Here is a 22,665-nt window from a genome sequence, read left to right as displayed (position 1 = left end):
TCATGTCATTCTAGTACTCGGGTTTTGGATTTAACTTCAGGTGGTGTACTTTGTGTGTAGATGTTCCCCATCATTGACCAGTATGGAGATGTGTTGGTGAACAACCTGAGGAAGGAGGCAGAGAAAGGCAAGGCCATCAACTTGAAAGAGTAAGTAGGAGTGCAGCTTCTGGGATTCCAACTCTGTCACGACACTTTCCAACTGCTGCCACAGAGCCCAATTCCCACTGTTTAGTTACCACAGCTGAAGTAGACGTGTGGTGTTACAACAATGGGCCAGCCAAGGAGAGGTAGCTCACCTAAAAAGGCAGAGCAGCCAGGAGGGAGAGGGTCTTCTTTTGTGCACATGAGGCAGGATTAATTTATCTGCTATAATGTTACCTTGAATACCCTGGAAGACAAAAATATATGCTTGAATAAAGAAAACATGATTGTACCAAATCTTTGAGTGTAGGAGGTATGGAATGGTGGGGGCGGGGGGTGGAGAGCACTTGGTACAGATTGTGGGCACTGGGTGGGGAAGTTTTCATGTGGAATTTGGAACAACTTAAACCCCTTCCTGATTTTGTTGCAGATATTAGCAAAATACTAAATATTAACTCTTAAGATCAATTTTGGTGTGAATTAGTATGTATTTTTAAAGTAATAACATTCCTAGTTCTTCTATTTTCCAGAAGTGAGTGAGTCCCCAGGGCAATCTCGGATCACTGCAGCTGAGACAGAGTGGGTCATTCAGGAGACTTAGCAGGAGTATAGAGAAGGGAGGTGATGTTCCTGGCAGCACAGAACAGGGTGTTGGTGTTCTGTAACATACTATTGAGGAATCAGCTCTGAACATAGAGACTGTGGTAAGAGAGGATCCAGATCAGTTTCAACTTTCTTGACTCCCTGAGGAAGGGTTAATTATTCCACTATTTGTCCTGCTCAGATACTGTGATTATTACCTTCTATTGCCCATTCTCAAAACACACTACTGTAAATTATCCATCTTTGGATCTCTAGCCCTCCATGACTAGATCTCTAGCCCTCCATCTTTGGGTCTCTAGATCTCCATGGCTGAGATCAAGCTTCTTGATCTCAGAAGTCCGTCTAACTTGCCCTAGAGACCCCATCACCCCCAGGACAAGGTGAGCTGAATCACTGATAACTCGTGAACATCTCATGAATGAATGTGATGGGATATAGACTCTTCAGATGATCCAGCAGGTGGAAGTGTGGCTCTTGTCTTGCCTGGACATTAGAATCTACATGTACTTCTTGCTGCAAATGTTGGATAAGGATAGTAAAGAGGTACTGATTTTAATTATTCGCATCTTTATTTCTCTCACAGTGTCTTTGGAGCCTACAGCATGGATGTGATTACCAGCATATCGTTTGGAGTGAACATTGATTCCCTCAACCACCCACAAGATCCGTTTGTGGAAAATACCAAGAATCTCTTAAAATTTGATTTCCTTGACCCATTTTTCTTCTCCATATGTATGTACAGTATTATTTTTCTTTTTCTCCTCCCTTTCCTTTTTCTTCCCTTCCTTCCTCTCTCACTTCCTATCTTGCTACAACAATCTTATTGAGATATAACTTCATATAACTTATAAGTTCCCCTTTAAAACCTACAATTCAATTTTTATGGTGAGTGTTCACTGACCAAGAAATGGACAAAAAATGTATATACCATGAAATTTTATTCAGTCATAAAAATGGAAGGAAATCCTGTATTTGGACTGCATGGTTGGAATCTGAGGACATTACAATAAGTGAAGAGAGTCAGGCAGGGAAAGACAAATACTGTCTGACCTCAATTACGTGTGGACTGAGAAAAATAGCACAAGAACCAAAGTCATACAAAAAGGAGATCACATTTGTGGCTATCAAAAGCAGGGGTTGGGGGTGGTACTTGAATGAAGGTGACCAAAGTTACAAACTTGCAGTTATAAGATAGTAAATACTGGACAGTTAAATACAACATTATACCTATTGTTATTGCTGTTGTATGATGTATTTTGACATATTAAGTTCTAATTCATGATCATTGGATATTTTTCCATTTACATGGGTCTTCTTCATTTCAACAATATTTGTAGTTTTCACAGTATAAGCATTTCTTTTGTTAAAGCTATTCTTAATCATTCTCTTCTTCTTGATGTTATTGTAAAGGACTTATATTCCTAATTTCACTTTTGGATTTTTTTTGCAGTGTATGAAACAGAATTGATTTCATGTGTTGATTTTGTATCCTGAAACCCTGCTAAATATATTTATTAGTTCCAATAGACTTTTATTGCATTCCTTTGGATTTTCCATGTATAACATTATATTGCTGATAATAGAGATGCTTTTACTTCTTTACCTCCTTTATTAATAGCTCTTTCTTTCTTTCTTTCTTTCTTTCTTTCTTTCTTTCTTTCTTTCTTTCGTCTACTTTTCCTGGCTCAAATTTCTAATACGATGTTGAATAGAAGTGGCAATAGAGACTTCCTTGTTTTTGCTTAATCTGAGGGGAAAATATCCAGTCTATATCTGTTAAGTGCAGTGTTAAGTATGAGTTTTTTGTAGATGCCCTTTATCAGGTTGAGGATATTCCTTTCTGTTCCCAGTTTGTTGAGTGTTTGTATTGCTAAATGGTGTTGGATTTTTGTCAAATAGTTTTTCTTTTGCCTGTATTGAGATGACCGTGTGGTTTTTAAAAAAATTTATTGTTATATTGTATGTATAACCTGGCATTGCTGGGGTTAAACCTCTCTTGGTTGTGGCATATCCTTCTTTGGATATGTTGCTGGGTTCATTTGGCCAGTTACTGTGTTGAGGATTTTGTGATGTCATAAGATGACATGTCATAAGGTACATTGGTTGGTAGTTTTCTTCTTCCTCAATATCTTTGTCTGGTTTTAGTATTGAGTAACACTGGCCTCAAGATTGAGTTGGAAGTATTCCTACCTCTTCTGTTTTTTGGAAGAATTTGTGTAAAATTGGCATTGATTCTACTTTAAATATTTGCTGGAATTCATCTGTGAAACCATCTGGAGCTGAGCTTCTTTTTGTTGGTCCTTTCTTCACTATTAACTCAATCTTTTTTCTCATCTTTCAGATTGCCTATGTGGGTTTTTTTAAAAAATATTTTATTGTTATATATTTGAAAGAGAGAGAGAAAGAGAACATGGGGGGGCAGGGAGGGAGTGAGGGAAAAAGAGAAGCAGACTCTTGTTGAGCAGGGAACCTGACTGAGATTCAATCTCAGAACCCCGGGATCATGACCTGAGCCAAAGACAGATGCTTAACCAACTGAGTGACTCCGGTGCCCCTGCCTGTGTGTTATTTTTTTAAATGTCATCTTCTACTTTGTGTTGTTCTAGCAATTCTTCCATTTCATCTCAGTTATGTAATTTATTAGCTTACAGTTTTTCATGGTATTCTGTATGTCCTTTTTATTTTTGTAATGTCAGCAGTAATCTCCTCTTTCACTTCTAATAATAATAATTTGAATCTCTTCTCCTTTTTTGCTTGGTCCGTCTATCTATCTAAAGTTCTTTTGAAAGATTCAGCTTTGCTTTCTTTTTTTTTTAAATTTATTTTTTATTGGTGTTCAATTTACCAACATACAGAATAACTCCCAGTGCCCGTCACCCATTCACTCCCACCCCCCGCCCTCCTCCCCTTCTACCAACCCTAGTTCGTTTCCCAGAGTTAGCAGTCTTTACGTTCTGTCTCCCTTTCTGATACTTCCCACACATTCCTTCTCCCTTCCCTTATATTCCCTTTCACTATTATTTATATTCTCCAAATGAATGAGAACATATAATGTTTGTCCTTCTCCGACTGACTTACTTCACTCAGCATAATACCCTCCAGTTCCATCCATGTTGAAGCAAATGGTGGGTATTTGTCATTTCTAATAGCTGAGTAATATTCCATTGTATACATAAACCACATCTTCTTTATCCATTCATCTCTCAGCTTTGCTTTCATTGAATTTTCTCTTGTTTTTTATTCTCTATTTGATAGGTTTCTCCTATTGTCTGTATTATGTGCTTCCTTCTGCTTGCTTTATTTAGTGTGTTCTTGGTTTCTCAGCATGTTTTTGACAGAGAGGAAGGTAGTTGATTTAAATATTGGTTCTTTTTAGAAGTAGGCATATATAACTATAAATTTCCTTATGGTCACTGCTTTTACTACATCTTGTGAGCTTTGGTATGTGATTTCTTCATTTTTGTAATCTCCAAGTGATTGATTCTTAAGTGGCCTTTCGATTTCTTCTTTGCCCAGTGGCTATATAGGAATGTATTGTGTAATTTCTACAGATTCATGGGTTTCCAAATGTTGTTTGTGTTCTCGATTTCTCATTTTATTCCTTTGTGGTTGAAGGGCATACTCTGTATTATTTACATCCTGGCAACAATTTCTTAAACAGCATGATTAGTTATAATAGCATATTATGGTCTGGTGTTTCCAAAGAGACTCTAGTCCAAAAATAAAAGCCTAAGGGATCAGGAAATTGTTCCTGGGTTCCTTTGGTCACTCCAAAGATGTTCCAGAAGGCACAGATCTGACCTCTCTAGTGGTGGCCTCTATGTGTGACTTGCTCTGGCTCAGCCATTGGCTTGAAAGTTTAAGTAAAAGTCCTAGAAGGACAGACTCCTGGTCTCTTTTATTTTTAAAATTATTTTTAAAAAAGATTTTTTTTACGTATTCATGAGAGATACAGGGAGAGGCAGAGACATAGGCAGAGGGAGAATCTGGCTCTGCACAGGGAGCCTGGTATGGTACTTGAACCAGGATCCTGCGAGTCAAAGGCAGACGCCCAACTACTGAGTCACCCAAGTGCCTATCCTGGTGTCTTTTAATCTTCTGATTGGTAGACCAAATTATAATTGCTCCAGGTAAATTTTGCATTTTCATTATGCTTTCCATTGTTCTTTTTCCTTACAGTACTGTTTCCATTCCTTACTCCGGTTTTTGAAATATTAAATATCTGGCTATTTCCAAAGAAAGTTACTGATTTTTTCAGAAAATCTGTAGAGAGAATGAAGGAAAGTCGCCTAAAAGATAAACAAAAGGTAAATCTATTGGTGGTTATGTGTAGGTATTCACTTTAAAAACAAAGATTTTATTTAATTTAGAGAGAGTATGTGGATGAACAGGAAGACAGGTAGAGGGAGTGAGAGAGAGAGACTCTCTGGCAGACTCCACACCAAGTACGGAGTCCAACATGAGGCTTGATCTTACGACTCCAAGATCATGACCTGAGCGGAAATTAAAGTTGGGCACTCAACTGACTGTGCCACCCCGGTGTCCCCAGGTGTTCACTTTTGATAATTTATTGAGCTGCATATACCCAACATCTGCACTTCTATATGTTTTTATGGTAGGTAGAGAACTGTAGGGTTTAAAGCAGGAGACTTCTAACATTTTAGGGAGAATGAAGAAGGTGGAGGTCAGGGAAGGAAATAAGAAGATGAGTCAGACAGATTATGTTTAAAATTTATTATTTTTTTAATAATAAATTTATTTTTTATTGGTGTTCAATTTACCAACATACAGAATAACACCCAGTGCTCATCCCGTCAAGTGCCCCCCTCAGTGCCCGTCACCCATTCACCCCTCCTCCCCTTCCACCACCCCTAGTTCGTTTCCCAGAGTTAGGAGTCTTTATGTTCTGTCTCCCTTTCTGATATTTCCCACACATCTCTTCTCCCTTCCCTTATATTCCCTTTCACTATTATTTATATTCCCCAAATGAATGAGAACATACACTGTTTGTCCTACTCCGATTGACTTACTTCACTCAGCATAATACCCTCCAGTTCCATCCACGTTGAAGCAAATGGTGGGCATTTGTCAAACGACAAATACCCAACATTTGTTTAAAATTTATTAATAAACATGGCAAGTAGTATGTCACTGCATAAACTTCAGTGAGAAAAAAACTACCGCTTTCTTTCAATAAATTGTCAAAATGTAAAAATTACTGTGTAAAATCATTTTCCTGGTAGTGTAATTTTGCCAGATCTTACATTGGCAAAGAATCCCTTCAATTCAAAGCCTCTTATCTTACACCTTCTCCAGGGGAAGGTCCTATTAGGCACCTGGTGGAGTATATAGTCTATGTTAAATTTGACCCTGCCATAGTCTGGAATGGGTAGAAATCTTCTCTGGGCACTGAAGCTGCAAGCTGGCTAAGCCAGCTTTGCCTTCATGAGGCCTGATGGCCAGCTGTAGGACATGTGTAGGACAAGGAGACAGGGCTGATATCACTGAATATTGTGCAGAGTTCTGGGAGGGTGGGACATTGGAAGATGCTGACACAGAAGCTGCTCATGGACTCTGCAGAGGTCAGGGATTGGTCTATGTGGCTATTCATTAAGAATTAAGGCTGGAAGAAAGGACTGAAGTCAGGGACTTTCTCCTTAGCTAGTAGATGTGACAGGAGAGGGATCAGGCAACTCTTGGGCCAGGAAGGTATGTTCAAAAGTCAGAGAAGCTGAGGATCAGACAGAGACAGAGCAAGATCCAAAAAGCAATGAGACATAATGGCTGGATTCCTGTCAGGGAAACATCCTGCTCTCCAAGATTTATAGCTGAGCACTTTTGTTCACCGAGGACTCTGGCAACACTACTCTAAATTCGGGATGTAAATGGGCTATAGTCTCAGGATACTTCACGTCTGATTTACTTCTGACTTCACAAGTGATTTTTTGCCATGGAAATTTCTCTTTTTGTTTCTAGCACCGAGTGGACTTTCTTCAGCTGATGATTAACTCCCAGAATTCCAAAGAAATGGACACTCATAAAGGTAAGCGAGAAGAGCTTCAGAGGGCCATTGATGAGGTGGCTCAGAAAGAGGGGGTGGTTCCAAGGTGTGGAGGAAGATTTTTAGCAGATGGAATTTTGGCAAATTGAAGAAAGAAATATGTTCAGATACAAAAGGTAGACAGAGCATTTTCCAGAAAAACCAAGCCATACTACCTGTTCAAAGCTTGAAGGGGAACCATAGACAAAACAATCTGTGGTCTGCCACAGGGGAACTTGTTTCCAATGTCAGTCCTGCAGCCTAATCCAGACCCACCGAATCTGCCTGGAAATTCACATCAAGTCTTCATCACATAAGGAGGTACATGGCCCCAGTGTTGATGACCGTAACTTGAAACACTTGTGGTTATATTTTATTCACTAGCTTAATCTACTTCAAGTGTTTTTTCCCTTTTTGTAATTAAGAAGTAACTGGTGCAGGTATGTGTACACATTGTATTTCTCTTTAAATCATCATCTATTACTTTTATCATCCATGGATGGTCTTTGACTAAAACTATTATTACTATGATGGTTACAAAATGATGACTCTTTACTTGTACCATTTCTTCTATATTTTGAATAATAGTCCATTGTTAGGGTGAGCTTTCTATACGTCATCATTATTGTATTTCTTTCTTTATATATGTCGGTATGATCTCTTATATTACTAAGTGTCTTTTTTTTTTTTTTTTTTTTTTTTTTTTTTATGATAGTCACAGAGAGAGACAGAGAGGCAGAGACACAGGCAGAGGGAGAAGCAGGCTCCATGCACCGGGAGTCCGACGTGGGATTCGATCCCGGGTCTCCAGGATCGCGCCCTGGGCCAAAGGCAGGCGCCAAACCGCTGCGCCACCCAGGGATCCCCTAAGTGTCTTATATCATTTTTTTCTTAGATCCTTGATTCTTTCAGATTTTTTGTCTGGAAGCCCTTTAAGTGGGCACCTGTGTTTTTGTTTTTCCTTTCTTCTTTTTTATGTTTTCAATAGACTTTGGTTTTTAAAAAGATTTTATTTATTTATTCATGAGACACACGGAGAGAGAGAGGGGGAGAGAGAGAGAGAGAGAGAGAGAGAGAGAGAGATGCAGAGACACAGGCAGAGGGAGAAGCAGGCTCCATGCAGGGAGCCTGATGTGGGACTCCATCCTGGGACGCCAGGATCACGTGCTAAGCTGAAGGCAGATGCTTAAGTGCTGAGCCACCCAGGTGCCCCAGACTTGATTTTTTATAGCAGTTTAGGTTCACTGCAAAATCGAGTGAAAGACATAGAGATTTATCTCATATTTCCCCTGCCCCACCTACATACAGCATCCCGAATCAAAATCCCTCATGATGTGGTAATTTTTAAATAATCAATATACCTACAACAACACATTATTACCACCCAAAATCCATAGTTTATATTATAGTTCATCCTTGTTGATGTATATGCTATGGGTTTCGACATATATATATAATGATGTATATCCACCATTAAAAAAATAGAGTATTCTGTATCCTTTTCCCATATTATTTTCTGGGCATTACCTTGCATCCTGATGTCAGACATCTCAGATTTCTCTTCTGTTTCTCCTGATGAGCCCTGAACCAGCCATTTCTCCAAGAAACTCTGATTCCTTTTAGTTAAAATGGTATTTAGAAACCAAATCTGGGATCTAGGAGTACTCGTTGCTACTAGGGGTTATTTGCTTCTATTTCCTCTCAGTGAGCCAAGTTAACAACATCAAATATATCTACACAGCACTGATCAACACAAATATTTCTTTATCCATAACCCATGATGTAAGTATGCTCTCAGTATTTAAAAGAAAAAAAAAACAGGCTTAATTTATAGTTGTTTCTATGACAGAAATATTTCCATCATGGTTAATTTCAAGCCATCTGTGATTTGACAACAAGCTCACAAAATTGTTGAATATATAACAGTTGATTCTAGAGGAAAAGGATGGGCTTATTCTTTCATACCATTTATCTATCTATCTATCTATCTATCTATCTATCTATCTATCATCTATCTATCTATCCATTTATCCATCTCTACCTACCAATCTATCTCTACTTCTATTCTATCTATCTATCTATCTATCTAGTTCTACTTTTTTCTCTGATGGAGGAAATATTTTATATTTGCTTGGTCCTGTACAGAAACACTGCACACATGTGATTTTTGAGCACTTACCATGTGGCTAGTGTCACTGAGCTCTGAATCTTATATTGTATTTAATATAACTAATTAAAATTTAAATATAAATAGCCGCATCTGCCTACCTTATTGGAGAGTACAGCCCTGAACTTTTTTTTTTTTTAGTTAGTTATAAAATTTAATTGTAAAGATCAAGCAGTGGTTATTGGTCAAACCAATCCACATTAATAGCTTTGAAGTATGCAGACACTAGTTCTTAAATAAGGGTGACAAATACCAAACAGATTCTTCTAACACTGTTCAAGATCTAAATAAATGTGATTCTGGACATAATTCAATCCACAAGGCTAACTGAATGATAGTGCAGTCATCAATAATTAAACCAAAGGCATAATTTTCCAAATCACTTTTTAGTTAAACAATAAATTCTAGTTTTAAAGTCTAAAGCTACAAAAAAATTCAAAGCAATCTAACTATTTTTCTACCTGAGATCAAAACAAGTTTCTTTTAGCCTATCTAAACATAATTCTTAAAAAACAAAACAAAACAAAACATAATTCTTGGCTTTGAGGTAAATCTGAATTCACGTGATATACTTTGTCAAACTTCTCCAAAAAAATTTAAGCCCTGCTTTAGAGAGAAATTCTCATGTTACACATACATATTTACATATTTTTTTTCTTCAAAGACTAATGACAAATTTATGAGGTTAACAAGCATGTAATGGGACCATGATACTAATAACGTGAAAATAAAAAGCCATTCATTTATACAAAGTGTTCCTGTAAGGTGCAATATGAAATGGGATCACTATGTACATACACAAATCACCAGAAGTTCAGCAACTAAGCTCACTTTGAAAAAATTCTATTTTTTTTGGAGCAGAGGTTACCAAGTTATGATGTATAACAAAAATATTGTGTATAAAAGCTCCGTTACCAAGGATTAGCCTAAACTGGCAATAACTGCAGCTTAAATTAAAAATTAAACCCAGCTAGATCTTTACTGTGGCTATGCAATTTTTGCTTTGTGGCATGCAAGTTTTACTGAGGTAACAACCTCTTATCTCTTGCCTCTCCTCCTTATGCTCCCCTTGCCCCCAGTTTCCTTCTTCATGGCTGTCTTTGGCAATGCTTCCAAATCTTGAAAGCAAAAGAACCTGCTAAAGTAAATGAGAAGGATGAAAAATAACACGATATAAGATGTATAAAAACCAATCTAAAACTATGAATCAAGGAAAAAAAAATATACAAGGACAGACAAGCAATAGTGTACCCTCAAAGGAAAGAGAACATTAAAAAAAAATAGGGGATCTGTACTCCTGGCCCTTCTTGCACATTATCTCCTGATTTAGAAGAGCATGGAACCAAAACGTCAAACTCTGAAAAGGTAATGGCTTTGAAGGAGGAGCTAGAGAAGTGAATACATGAAAAAGAAGTACAGCAGCAGCTTTAGCTGTCAATGAGTTTCTTTGCTCTGGCATTGGCAATATCAATACGATCGTTGTTGGTGTCAGCCTTTTCTGTGATCCGGTCTATTTTTCGATTTTGAGCCTCGATCTCATTGCCCATTTCCAGGGCCATGTTTTTTAGGTTTCCTAGGATACTGCCCACTTGAGTCAGGTTCTCTTCCATCTCATCTTCTCTAGCATCATTAGTTATACGTTTAATGTATCCACCGCTAACTGCTCCAGTGGCTGGTTGTTGAGGCTGCCCATTTGTCACTCGGCCTGGCTGCTTAGATACTACATTGCTAGGAGAGTTGTCTTCACCATCTCCCCATGTTGCCTTGTAGGCCTTACTGGACTCAAAGTTCTTTGTCCTATTACATGGACAGACACAAAGGCCACAGCACTTGTTGAGTTCCGTTAAAGTCTTCTCTGCCTCTCTCATGTCTTTATTTATTTGGTCCATGCCTTCTTCTATGCGGTTTAGTTGCTCTCAATGGCTAAACCCAGGATTCTCCTTGTACTTTCCAGAGACTCATCAGTAACCTGGTGGGCTCTCAGCTGAATTTCTTCTGGTGACAGATTATCCATGATGAATTAAAACTTTTGATAAGCAAAGACACTGAAACGTGGATATTCAAGCAGTTCCGGCCACTCCTCTCGCGCGGCAGCGGCTCCCAGCCCTGAACTTTTATTATCATGGGGTTTGTGGTAATGGAGAGCAAGAATTTTTTTATATATATTTTTTATTGGGGTTCTATTTGCCAACATATAGTATAACACCCAGTGCTCATCCCGTCAAGTGCCAATGTTTATAGCAAAAATGTCCACAATAGCCAAACTGTGGAAGGAGCCTCGGTGTCCATTTAAAGATGAATGGAAAATGTGTATATATATATATATATATATATATATATATATATATACACACACACACATACACACACACACAATGGAATATTTCTCAGTCATTAGAAAGGACGAATATCCACCTTTTGCTTCAATGTGGGTGGAACTGGAGGGTATTATGCTGAGTGAAGTAAGTCACTTGAAAGACAAACATTATATGGTTTCACTACATGGGGAATATAAAAAATAGTGAAAGGGAATAAAGGGGAAAGGAGAGAAAATGAGTGGGAAAAATCAGAGAGGGTGACAGAACATGAGAGACTCCTAACTCTGGGAAATGAACAAGGGGTAGTGGAAGGGGAGGAGGGCGGGGGGATGGAGTGACTGGGTGAAAGGCAAGAATTTGATAGTTGAATTTACCCATAGCAGCTTCACGAAAAGTGTGACTAGGAAATCGGAACTTTGTAGACTTTTCTAGCACTTTTTGCATTGTTTTTAGCTGTGAATTATGGGTTTGTAGTGGGTAGGTGCTCTCAGTATCTAAAGGTCCTAACACAGGTTTTGTCAAATAGATTAGGACATGACCATGCTGAGTTTCTGCCAGGAGCAAATCAAAAGATATTCCAATTTATATTCAGAGTGGGGCCATTCACTAAGGAAGGTGAAATTCAGGCCATGATTGCTAATTCCATTCACTGGATTCAATTCGTCTATATTTCATGCTGGTCAGTACCTTGCCTTTGACACATTTTTTTCTTCTGCTTCTTTGGTGGCATTAATTAAGCCAGCTCCATTACCGGTCTTTTTTTTTTTTTTGTATATTTCAGTTTGTATATGTACTATATACATATAGTATAACACCCAGTGCTCATCCCTTCAAGTGCCCTCCTCAGTGCCCATCACCCAGTCACTACATCCCCCCACCTGCATGAACAGATAAATGAATAAAGAAGATGTGGTATATATATACCACATCTGTGTTGTAGTTTCTGTACATATTGGAGATCATGCACTTGCGAAGTTGTGTGCCAGGTCTTCTACTAGCTGAGACCTCTGAAAGGTATAATCCATGCTTCTCAAGCTAGGTTGTTCACACAAATCACCACATCTCATGAAAGCTCAGACTTTGATTCGATAGTTCTAGGGTGAGGTTTGAGATTCTGCATTTCTTTTTTTTTATTTTTATTTTTATTTTTTTTTTTGAGATTCTGCATTTCTAATAAACTCCCAGATGCTGCAGATGCTGATGGTCCATGGATCACTCTTTGAGCAACAAGAATTTATCAGTAGCCCAATATTGTTCTCTTCACTTTCCACAAATATGTTTGGATGAAAGATCATTCATTTTTTCTGACAATTAAGTCTTAGTATCACAAACTCTCTAAATAAATTTAAGTTCTCTTTTAGCTAGAAGAATATAAATTTTCTTGGGGGAGAATGGTATCCCATGTTACTTACGACTGAAGTACTTTTAGGATCCTCCAAAGGTCATGCTGATAACACCATGTACGTTAGACAGAAATGCCATCTCCTGAAATTACCTATCTGTGTTGGTGCAGAGGGTGGCACTAGCAGGAGCAGATGGCCAAGAATAGTATAGACCATAGGAAGAACCAGATCAAGATAACTTCTGGCTTTTCTGGCTCTGTAAGATAGACATCAGAGTGCAAACCACTCTGAGTTTGATTCTGAATTGCTTTTACATTTTCCCCAAGGGAATTGGGAGTTTCAAATGGACTTCTCATTATCTAAAGTGTGGTTTTTTACATTCACCTGTTATAGCTAATATGTGTTTCTTCTCCTTTTAGCTCTATCTGATTTGGAGCTGGTGGCCCAATCTATTGTCTTTATTTTTGCTGGCTATGAGACCACTAGCAGTTGTCTTTCCTTTCTTATGTATGAATTGGCCACTCACCGTGATGTCCAGCAGAAACTGCAGGAGGAGATTGATGCGACTTTCCCCAATAAGGTGAGTGGGTCATACCTGAAGAAGGGAGTCAGTGTAGGCTTGGTTATGTCTCAGTAATAGATTAGCCCTCAAACCTAGGTAGGTTTTCATAAAAAGGCTTACTCCTATTTCCACATTTGCGTGTCAGATATGGGCCTTAGCAGAAGATGGGAGTGAGTCTCTGCTCCAGACAGTTATTGGTGATACCAGGTAAAGAGGCTCCATTTTCTTATACCTGCATTATCTAGAACCTGGGGACTTATTGTTTGCTGGGTAACAAGGAGCTATGTGTTGCTCACTTGATTTTCAAATGTTTGGCCCTGAACTGACATTTGTCTCATCAGTTCATACCCCATTTGCAAAATGGTTTCCTGTAAATTCATGTGAGCTAGGAAATATGGGGATCTGCATGGATCCTGGATGAGCAGTGAGTTTCTCTACCACATACCCTATGAAGTATCAACTGTATTATCTCCATTTAACAAGTCAGGAAACTGAGCTACAATCTGTAAAATGTTGGCTCTTAAATATAACACCAAGTGATAGACACATAATTTCCCTCATTGTTTTCAGATCTCTGCCCAACCTGGAGTTCCCTGTTTATGAAGACCCCTGACCTCTGGGTCTGGAGTGACCTATATGGCAAACAGTGAAACTCCAAAGTGACAACTAGGAGACTGTTCCAGCAACAGAGGGTGGGGTTGAGAGTAGGGTTCTGATCCCCTTATTACTTTTCCTAAAACTGAAATTTATGTCCAGAATTGGTAGCATCCAATTGTAGCCTTCTCTTGCCCTATTTGGTTTGAGACGAACTAGTGTCTCCCCAAATTATACTTTTTCAATATAATGTTCCTCTCCAAATATTGTATATATAATTGAAAAGCTAGGAAGCAGAATATTTCATATGGAGTATTCTTTTTAAGATTATTTATTTATTTATTCATGAGATACACTGAGAGAGAGAGAAAGAGAGAGAGAAGCAGAGGGAGAAGTAGGCTCCATGCAGAGAGCCTGACTTGGGACTTGATCCCGGGTCTCCAGGATCACGCCCTGGGTCAAAGGCAGGTGCTAAACCGCTGAGCCACCCAGGCTGCCCCAACAGAATATTTCTACTAGAAGAGTTTATGTAGAAGAGGGGATATTTTGTGTTGCATGTTCGCCTTTCATGGTGCAGATATGTGGCCCCTGTTTTGAAAGGAATCAGTCACTTCAACATATTCCACTTAAATTAAGGGTCATAGGGAAAGTGAAATAAGACAAAAATAGAGAGGGAGACAAACCATAAGAGAGTCTTAAGTATAGGAAACAAACTGAGTGTTGCTAGAAGTGATGGGTTGAGGGGATGAAGTAACCAGGTGGTGGACATAAGGAACACTAAATGTAATGAACACTGGGTATTATAAGCAACTGAGGAATCACTAAATTTTATCCCTGAAACTAATATACACTATATGTTAATTGAATGAATTTAAACAAAAAACTTTAAAAAGATCAAGCGTCACACTCTATTAGTCACTTTTGTTCATATGAGGAAGAAAAACCACTATCTGGAAATGGGAAGGGTTTCAGGCCCTGTGTAGGGGATTGTCACAGTGGTCTCCCCTAGTCATTACTATTGCTCACAGCTATTTCTCACAGCTATTGCTCACATGTCAGTGGGCCATTGAGTAGATCAAAGGACATGGTAGACATTCAAATGTCTATAAATACTCTCAAAATAAATGATTCTTAGGTGTTCCTAACACTTCAGTAGTAGTACACAGAGTGCTTTGAGCATTGATCCAAATCTCCATTTATCTAAATCTGTTTCTTCCTTCCAGGCAGCACCCACTTATGAGGCCCTTGTACAGATGGAGTATCTGGACATGGTATTGAATGAAACTCTCCGATTATACTCAGTCGCTGGTAGACTTGAGAGGGTCTGTAAGAAAGATGTGGAAATCAGTGGTGTGTTCATTCCCAAAGGGACAGTGGTGATGGTGCCAACCTTTATTCTTCATCGAGACCAGAATCTCTGGCCAGAGCCTGAGGAATTCCGACCTGAAAGGTACAGGGAACCCTGCAAAGGGGAACCCACCCTCATATTGGAGGATATTCTGTATTTTCTTAGTATAGATGACAATCGTGTGGTGGTACAATGATTTATTTGTACATTTTTTTAATTTTTTTTTTCATTTTTTTTTTTATTTTTATTGGTGTTCAATTTACTAACATACAGAATAACACCCAGTGCCCGTCACCCATTCACCCCCACCCCCCGCCCTCCTCCCCTTCTACCACCCCTAGTTCGTTTCCCAGAGTTAGCAGTCTTTACGTTCTGTCTCCCTTTCTGATATTTCCCACACATTTCTTCTCCCTTCCCTATTTTTTTAATTTTTAGAAGTATTTTTCTTGTTACAAAATGAACATTATTGTCCAAATTTTACAAACTCTAGTTGAGAATAAAGAAAATTAACATCATCACCAGTCACAATATATCAGGATTATTAATCATGTGATGTATGTCCTTGTGGATATTTTTCTATGCATATATAGAAGCTTAAAAGTTAAGATGGCATTATATATTTTTGGCATTCTGTGTTTGTAACCCTGCGCCACTATGTCTGCTAGGTATAGTGTGAGGACAGAGGCTGTGGTGCTGAGAGTTCACATCCCTGGCAGGAGGAGCAGCAGCCTGAGGACAGAGTGTGCTGGAGACCTGATAGGTCCTGTGCTGTCTGTGGTTGCAGTTCTAAGCATCTCTCATCTCTCTAGTATCCGGGATTTATCCAAAGTGAGGTCATCTATTCTCTAGCCATTTAGACATCCTCCTTGGAGGGGTCTTGAGCTTTCTCTTCTGGGAATTCAGAGCAGAGTCTGGCTTTGAGTAAGCCTGAATTCTGCAAAAGTCCATGTTTTCCTGTTTATTGTATTGGTGGGCAAAATTTGGATGAGTTTTTAGAGACCTAGATGTTTAGCCCTGACTCAAAGTCCCCGTTGGGAGAGCCCTTGTCTGGTTGCATGGTGTCCCTAGTGCTAGCAATGCATCTACACATAGTACTTGCTGAAAGAACTTATAATTGACCAAGTCATCTGTTTTCTGGACCAGGAGACCTGATGACTCCCACAAGCTCAGCTGTTCAATCTTCTGTAGCTTCTTGAACAGAAACCAGAGACCACTCCTGGTACTTCTTCATGATTCATTCAGCCATGAGAGGAAGTACTTATTATCTATGTGTGTTAGGGACTGTGCCAGGAAGTGAATCCATGTATTAAAAATGCCAATTATGGATAAGTTTTTAAAAAATATTTTATTTATTTGAGAGAGAGAAGCAAATGAGCATGAGCAGGGTGAGGGGCTAAGGGAGCAGGAGAAGCAGACTCCCTTCTCAGCAGGGAGTCCAACATAGGACTTGATCTGAGGACTCTGAGATCACTATCTGAGCCAAAATCAGACTCTTAACCAACTGAGCCATCCAGTTGCCCCTATTATAGACAATTTTTTTTCTGTGAAAATTTTTTATTTACTCCAGTCTCAACTCCTTGATGTGTGACAACTAAACAGACAGACAACACAGAACTTTATTACTTTCAATGCTTTACATTACTTGGAAAATAAGTCACCTACTGCTTTGACATTAGCAACGTGACATGATACTCAAACAGCAATAATTGCATGTAAGGCTAGCCTAAAGAAGGGAGGAATGGGACAAAAGTCAATTGACTGACTGGTGTGTAGAATAGGATTTCATTTGTTTCAGGAGGATAGGGAAGCATTTATGGACAATTTTTGACACAGGTACAAATATATTCTATAGACACAAGTGTGTGAAATATTTTTAATGAATCTATATGTGCCCACCACCTGCCAAACAACCACTAACCCATATCAACTGCCCCATCCACACACCATTATAATACCTAGACTGTTTTCCATATTACTTTTTTTTAAAAGATTATTTATTTATTTATTCATGAGAGACACACACAGAGAGAGACAGAGAGATAGAGAGAGAGAGAGAGACAGAGGCAGAGACACAGGCAGAGGGAGAAGTAGGCTCCATGCAGGGAGCCCGACATGGGACTTGATCCCGGGTCTCCAGGGTCACAGCCTGGGCTGAAGGCAGCACCAAACTTCTGAGCCACCCAGGCTGCCCTGATTTCCATATAACTCGAAGGCATATCATCTATAAACATTCCAGTATGTTCTTCATGATATAAGGAGTTTATTTTTTTTGATATAAGTAGTTTAAATAATACCTCACCAAATGCCATTATCATTTCCCCAAATTTACATATTTCCTTAATATAAGTATTAAAGAAAGAATTTTGAATAAACTGTAAGTCTAACCCTCAAGTAATTTATAGTCTCTTAGAACAGATAGACAAGCCTCAGTGGTTATAGTGAGTATACATAGACCTGAGTATGATTATAGTGCAGTAGCATCATGTGCCAAATTAACTCATCTGAAAATCTTTTCTGTGTAAGTGGTTGGGAGTGGTCCTAGCAAAGAGTGTAGGGATGTGAAGGGAAAAATAACAAGGTAAATCATAGGAGGCATTTCTCTACTTCCTTTTTCTATGACCATGTGACCAACGTAAGTGAGAATGGAGGCGCAAACCTACCTTTCCTTCAGTAAGACTCATTTCCTGCTTGCCTTTCAAAGTGTGGACATCTCACCACCCTCAATATAATTCTAGTGTCTAAGATAAGTCTTTTCAATGGCATTCATCTCATGTCCTCAGCAAGACTGAATGCTTCATAGAGCAAGGAGTATCCAATGACCTGTAGTTTACAATTGTCACAGCAGAATAAGCATAGCAGGATTAAAGGAACCAGCCTATCAAATTTCCAATATACTCCTGATTGAGAACCCCAAACAGGTACCTCTTGTGGTTTTTATGATTAACCAACTTGTTTTCCACTTCCATTGTGGAACCAGGTTCAGTAGGAAGAACAAGGACAGCATAAATCCTTATACATACCTGCCTTTTGGAACTGGACCCCGAAACTGCATTGGAATGAGGTTTGCAATCATGAACATGAAACTTGCCCTTGTCAGGGTCCTGCAGAACTTCTCCTTCAAATCTTGTAAAGAAACACAGGTCAGAGAGATAACTTTCTGCATAAACAGTGTTTTATTCTTGCTTTTTTTAAACTAAGAGATGTGGATAGATGTATGTATGTGTATATTTGGAAATGGGCTCATTTATCCCTAATAATTCCTTCTATCACCAGAGAATCTATTTAGAGTTATTGTGACTTTTAAGGGTCCTTCAGCTCTTGGGTGCCACATCTATGGTTTATGATCACCCAACTAAAAGGGTCATCTGTCAGCGCATTTTGCATGACATGATTATGTGCAGACCTTTGATCTTAAGCAATGTTTTAAATTTCTTTCAAGTCCGCTGAAAGAAAGGGAACATGTTATGCATAATCATGATATGCAGTGATAACCATGACATGCCTTTTGAAAGATGCTCTTCTCCATCACAATTTACAGATGCTCTGGTGACTAAGGTTCTCAAATCCTTGCTGTACATTGAAATCAGTGGGTTCATTAAAAATACTGATGCCCAGATCATCTCAGATATTCTAACATAATTCACCCAGAGTGTGGCTTTTTTTTTAATTGGAGTTCATTTGCCAACATATAGCATATCACCCAGGGCTCATCCCGTCAAGTGCCCCCCTGAGTGTGGCTTTAAATGTGCCCCCTTTGATTCTCACGTGCAAGCAAGGTTGAGAATCACTGGTGTGAAGCATGTCTGGCAGATATGAAGGAGGCCTGCAGTCCAGGCCATCCTGGCTACTTGGCTCCATCTTCTGTAGACTGGCTCCAGTCAGGCTGTGTTCCCTTTCCATCCCAGTCTGTCATCATGAATGGATGTTTCCATGGGAGAGAATACAGGATGGTTAGCATTGTAGATGTCCAGACAATAAAATGTGTAATAAACACTCAGGATGACCTTGCAAGTTTCAACATATACAAAATAAACTGTCACTTTTCAAAATTGTTTGCCGTAATGGCTGAAAATCTCTTAAATTTTAAATACTTATCCTTTTTACTTAAAATTCAGATAAAAAAAGAACACAAACCATCAAGGGTCTCCAGCCTGGTACAGAGTAGGTGTTCAAAAGATATATTTGTTGAATGAGTGATGGATGAATGCTTATATGCTCCTGTCTTGACACCTTACAGAATAATTTCAACATATGAGAGATATATGAATCTAAAAGTAGTATTTATATATTTGTAATGCATTTTTGTCCTTCATATATCTTGCCTGCTTTGCTTCTGTTGTTAGCAGGATTTTCATTGATTGTTTCTCATATACTTGTTTAACTGTTGCAGATCTCCCTGAGAATAAATACTCGAGGGATTATTCAACCTGAAAAACCCGTTGTTCTCAAGGTTGAGCCAAGAGATGGGAGTGTAAGTGGAGCCTGACTTTCCTAAGGACTTCCCCTTTGTTCTTTAAGAAGCTGGATCCCAGAAGACCAGAGACCTCAATTTTCTTTATGAGTAAAACCCAAAAATGAAGATGGGCTTCACGTACAGCCTGTGATGGATGACTGGGAATTCCATACATTCATTTAGCTTTCTTCGATGTCTATGTCAAGCATTATATATTGTGTAAAGAAGTGACTAATAAGTGTCAGACATGTAGACTCAACCTATCCGGTTCACACAGACTACCCCCTGTTTGTACCATCTACTCTCCTGAGAACTGATCAAGAATAAAAATTTCTCAACAATTTTGTCAACGAACTTTAATAGAAACAAGGATTATTATTATTATTATCTTAAAGATTTTATTTATTTATTCATGAGAGACACAGAAAGAGAGAGAGGCAGAGATACAGGCAGAGGGAGAAACAGGCTCCACGCAGGGAGCCCAACGTGGGACTCGATCCCAGGTCTCCAGGATCACACCCTGGGCTGAAGGTGGCGCTAAACCGCTGAGCCACCCAGGCTGCCCAGAAACAAGAATTATTGTGGTGACTGTAGTAATGATGTTTATATAAAATGTCTTATTTTGAACATTTTACATTAAATATCACTCTGAGTGAGTCAATCAACATCTCTTTACAAATGTATTAACTAGTGGCTTCATGCACATTAAGGGGGAATACACAGAACCGATGAGTGAGAGCCAGTGACTGAATATTTTGAACATCACAGTCACTGAGTGGATGGGGCTTGTTCAGAACTCCAACGTGATATGTTAGATAGATGAGTTAATCTACTGTGACTTTGCCCATTGCTCAGAAATTTTTCTTTTTAAAGAATTTATTTATTTATTTATTTATTTATTTATTTATTTATTTATTCATGAGAGACACAGGAAGAGAGGCAGAGACACATGCAGAGGGAGGAGAAGCAGGCTCCATGCAAGGAGCCTGATGTGGGACTCGATCCCAGGAATCCGGGATCATGCCCTGAGTCGAAGGCAGATGCTCAACCACTGAGCCACCCAGATGTCCCCATTGTTCAGAAAGTTTATTCATAGTTTAATTCTACAGGTTTTGGAGCACATTGTTGTGCCCAAGATTATGTTCTGAGAAACCACCAAGGAGCTGACACCGATGCAAGTACACAAGGGTTTATTTACAAGCTCGAGCTTGGGTCCAAGTATACTCCACACAGCAGAGCAGGGGCTTGGACCCCGAAGTGGGTTACAGCGGGGTTTTTTATGGGCTGGTCTAGGGGATTTTCAGAAGGGGTGGAGGAATTTTTTCCATTCCAATATGGGGGACAGGGTGGGGGAGTTTCTTAAGATCTGATATGGGATTCTCTGCCAAGGGCATTTTGAGCTCTGTTGTCTTTCTGATATGGGATTTCCTGCCGAGGGCATTCTGCAGTTTTTCCTGTAAAGTTCAGCTCTTATTCACAGGGGCCTAAAATGGCTGTACTTGTGCTAATGCTAAACTTGAGGCGAAATGGCCTTAATTTACTCAGCCTCCACAACATGTTTTTTTATAATACTCAATTGAGGCACTTAGTATTATATTGTTAGTTTTGAGTTAACATTTTCATCTCTCTACCCTGTGTTCTGGTAGGTGGGAAACATGCTTTGTCTTTATATTCCAGCCTCAGCTGGGGAGGTGGGCGAGGCGGGGGTTTGGGGTGACTGGGTGACGGGTTCTGAGGAGAGCACTTGGCGGGATGAGCACTGGGTATTATACTATATGTTGGAAAAATCAAACTCCAATTAAAAATCTACCAAAAAATAGATTCCAAAAAAGAAAAAATAAAGTTATATTAATGGTGAAAAAAACAAAACAAAAAGGAACAGGAGGATGTGGTGGCACACCACCCAACAGGATGTGATGAGAAGAACATTGCATCACCTCTGGGATATTCTTGCCAACAAGAGAAACCTGAAAGTGTGGAGGCTGAGAAAATTAAGGCCATTCCACCCTAAGTTCAGCATTAGCACAAATACAGCCATCTCAGGCCCCTGTGAATAAGAGCTGAACTTTACCTTACTTCAGTTAAGCCCCATATTAGAATCAGAACAGAGCTCAAGCCAGTGGCAGAAAGTCTCATATCAGAATGAGAACAGAGCTTAATGCCCTTAAAACCTCCATATCAGAATGTAAACAGAACTTGAGAATGTAAACCACCCCTTCTGGAGGTCCCCTAGACCAGCCCATAAAACTAAGCTGGAACCCACCTCGGGGTCCAAGTCCCTGCTCCCCTGTGTCAGGTATACTTGGACCCAAGCTCGAGCTTGTAAATAAACCCTCTTGTGTTTGCATTGGTGTCGGCTCCTTGGTGGTTTCTCGGACACGTAATCTTGGGCACAACAAAAGTAGTTCCCAAAAAGATCAGACAAACCCAAGCTGAGGAATATCTACTCCTAATCTGTAACTGGTGTGTAATCTTCGACAAAGTAAAGGTCCTGAAAGCAAAAAAAAGAAAAAAACAAGCCCGAACAGATTCACTTTCCCACCAACCCCACCTCATAGCAATCATAACTAATGACATTTTCACCTGTCCCAGGAAGGTGAACTTTTAAGAGTCCTCCTGAAACTTCCTGATGGGCAGTAGTCAGTCATCTATAGGATAGAAACCCTGTAGGTCCACCCCCCAGAAAGAAGGGATCCTGACCTTAATCCTTTTTTTTCCTTCTATACACTTCTTGCCCCACCCTCCTTCCTATAAAACCTTGCATTTTGTACACCTCCTGGGAGTATCTGTCTACTTGCCAGGTAGGATGTGCCAATTCATGAATCACTTAATAAGGCCGATTAGATCTTCAACTTGTCTTGCTGGATTTTTTTTAAACAAAAGCCAGAGATAGACTAAGGAAGTGTTCCAGATTGAAGTAAAGAGACAACAGAGGGGGACATGTACCTCAGTCTGTAAGCAGGGTTCTTCTGTAATAAGGACATTGTGGGACAGTTGGGGAAATTGAGAGCTCTGATGGTTACATGGCAGTAATGTGTTAGCCTCCCTTTCCTGACATTGATGGAGAATCTCTTTGGAGGAATTGCAGGGGATT

General features: G+C 39.3%; 2 protein-coding genes across 2 annotated transcripts in view; one reads left to right on the top strand and one right to left on the bottom strand.

The window, feature by feature from the left end:
* Positions 1 to 19,912, top strand: part of CYP3A26 (cytochrome P450 3A26) — a 37,862-nt gene extending 17,950 nt beyond the window's left edge. Inside the window, 8 exon segments of the mRNA NM_001003338.1 lie at positions 61 to 149; positions 1,330 to 1,478; positions 4,926 to 5,053; positions 6,723 to 6,789; positions 13,034 to 13,194; positions 14,994 to 15,220; positions 18,096 to 18,258; positions 19,509 to 19,912. Coding sequence (NP_001003338.1) covers positions 61 to 149; positions 1,330 to 1,478; positions 4,926 to 5,053; positions 6,723 to 6,789; positions 13,034 to 13,194; positions 14,994 to 15,220; positions 18,096 to 18,258; positions 19,509 to 19,604 — 1,080 coding nt within the window. The 3' untranslated portion in view covers positions 19,605 to 19,912.
* LOC102151885 (synaptosomal-associated protein 23-like) lies at positions 9,321 to 11,047 on the bottom strand. The gene is given in 2 exon segments (XM_038539353.1): positions 9,321 to 10,871; positions 10,874 to 11,047. Coding segments are annotated over 2 exon segments (585 nt in total). The 5' UTR covers positions 10,968 to 11,047; the 3' UTR covers positions 9,321 to 10,380.
* Positions 19,913 to 22,665: the final 2,753 nt, after the last annotated feature.

Source organism: Canis lupus, chromosome 6 (assembly GCF_011100685.1).
Source record: "Canis lupus familiaris isolate Mischka breed German Shepherd chromosome 6, alternate assembly UU_Cfam_GSD_1.0, whole genome shotgun sequence".
NCBI lineage: Eukaryota > Metazoa > Chordata > Mammalia > Carnivora > Canidae > Canis > Canis lupus.
The sequence above is the reverse complement of the archived record's forward strand: the minus strand, read 5'-3'. Positions and strand labels throughout refer to the sequence as shown.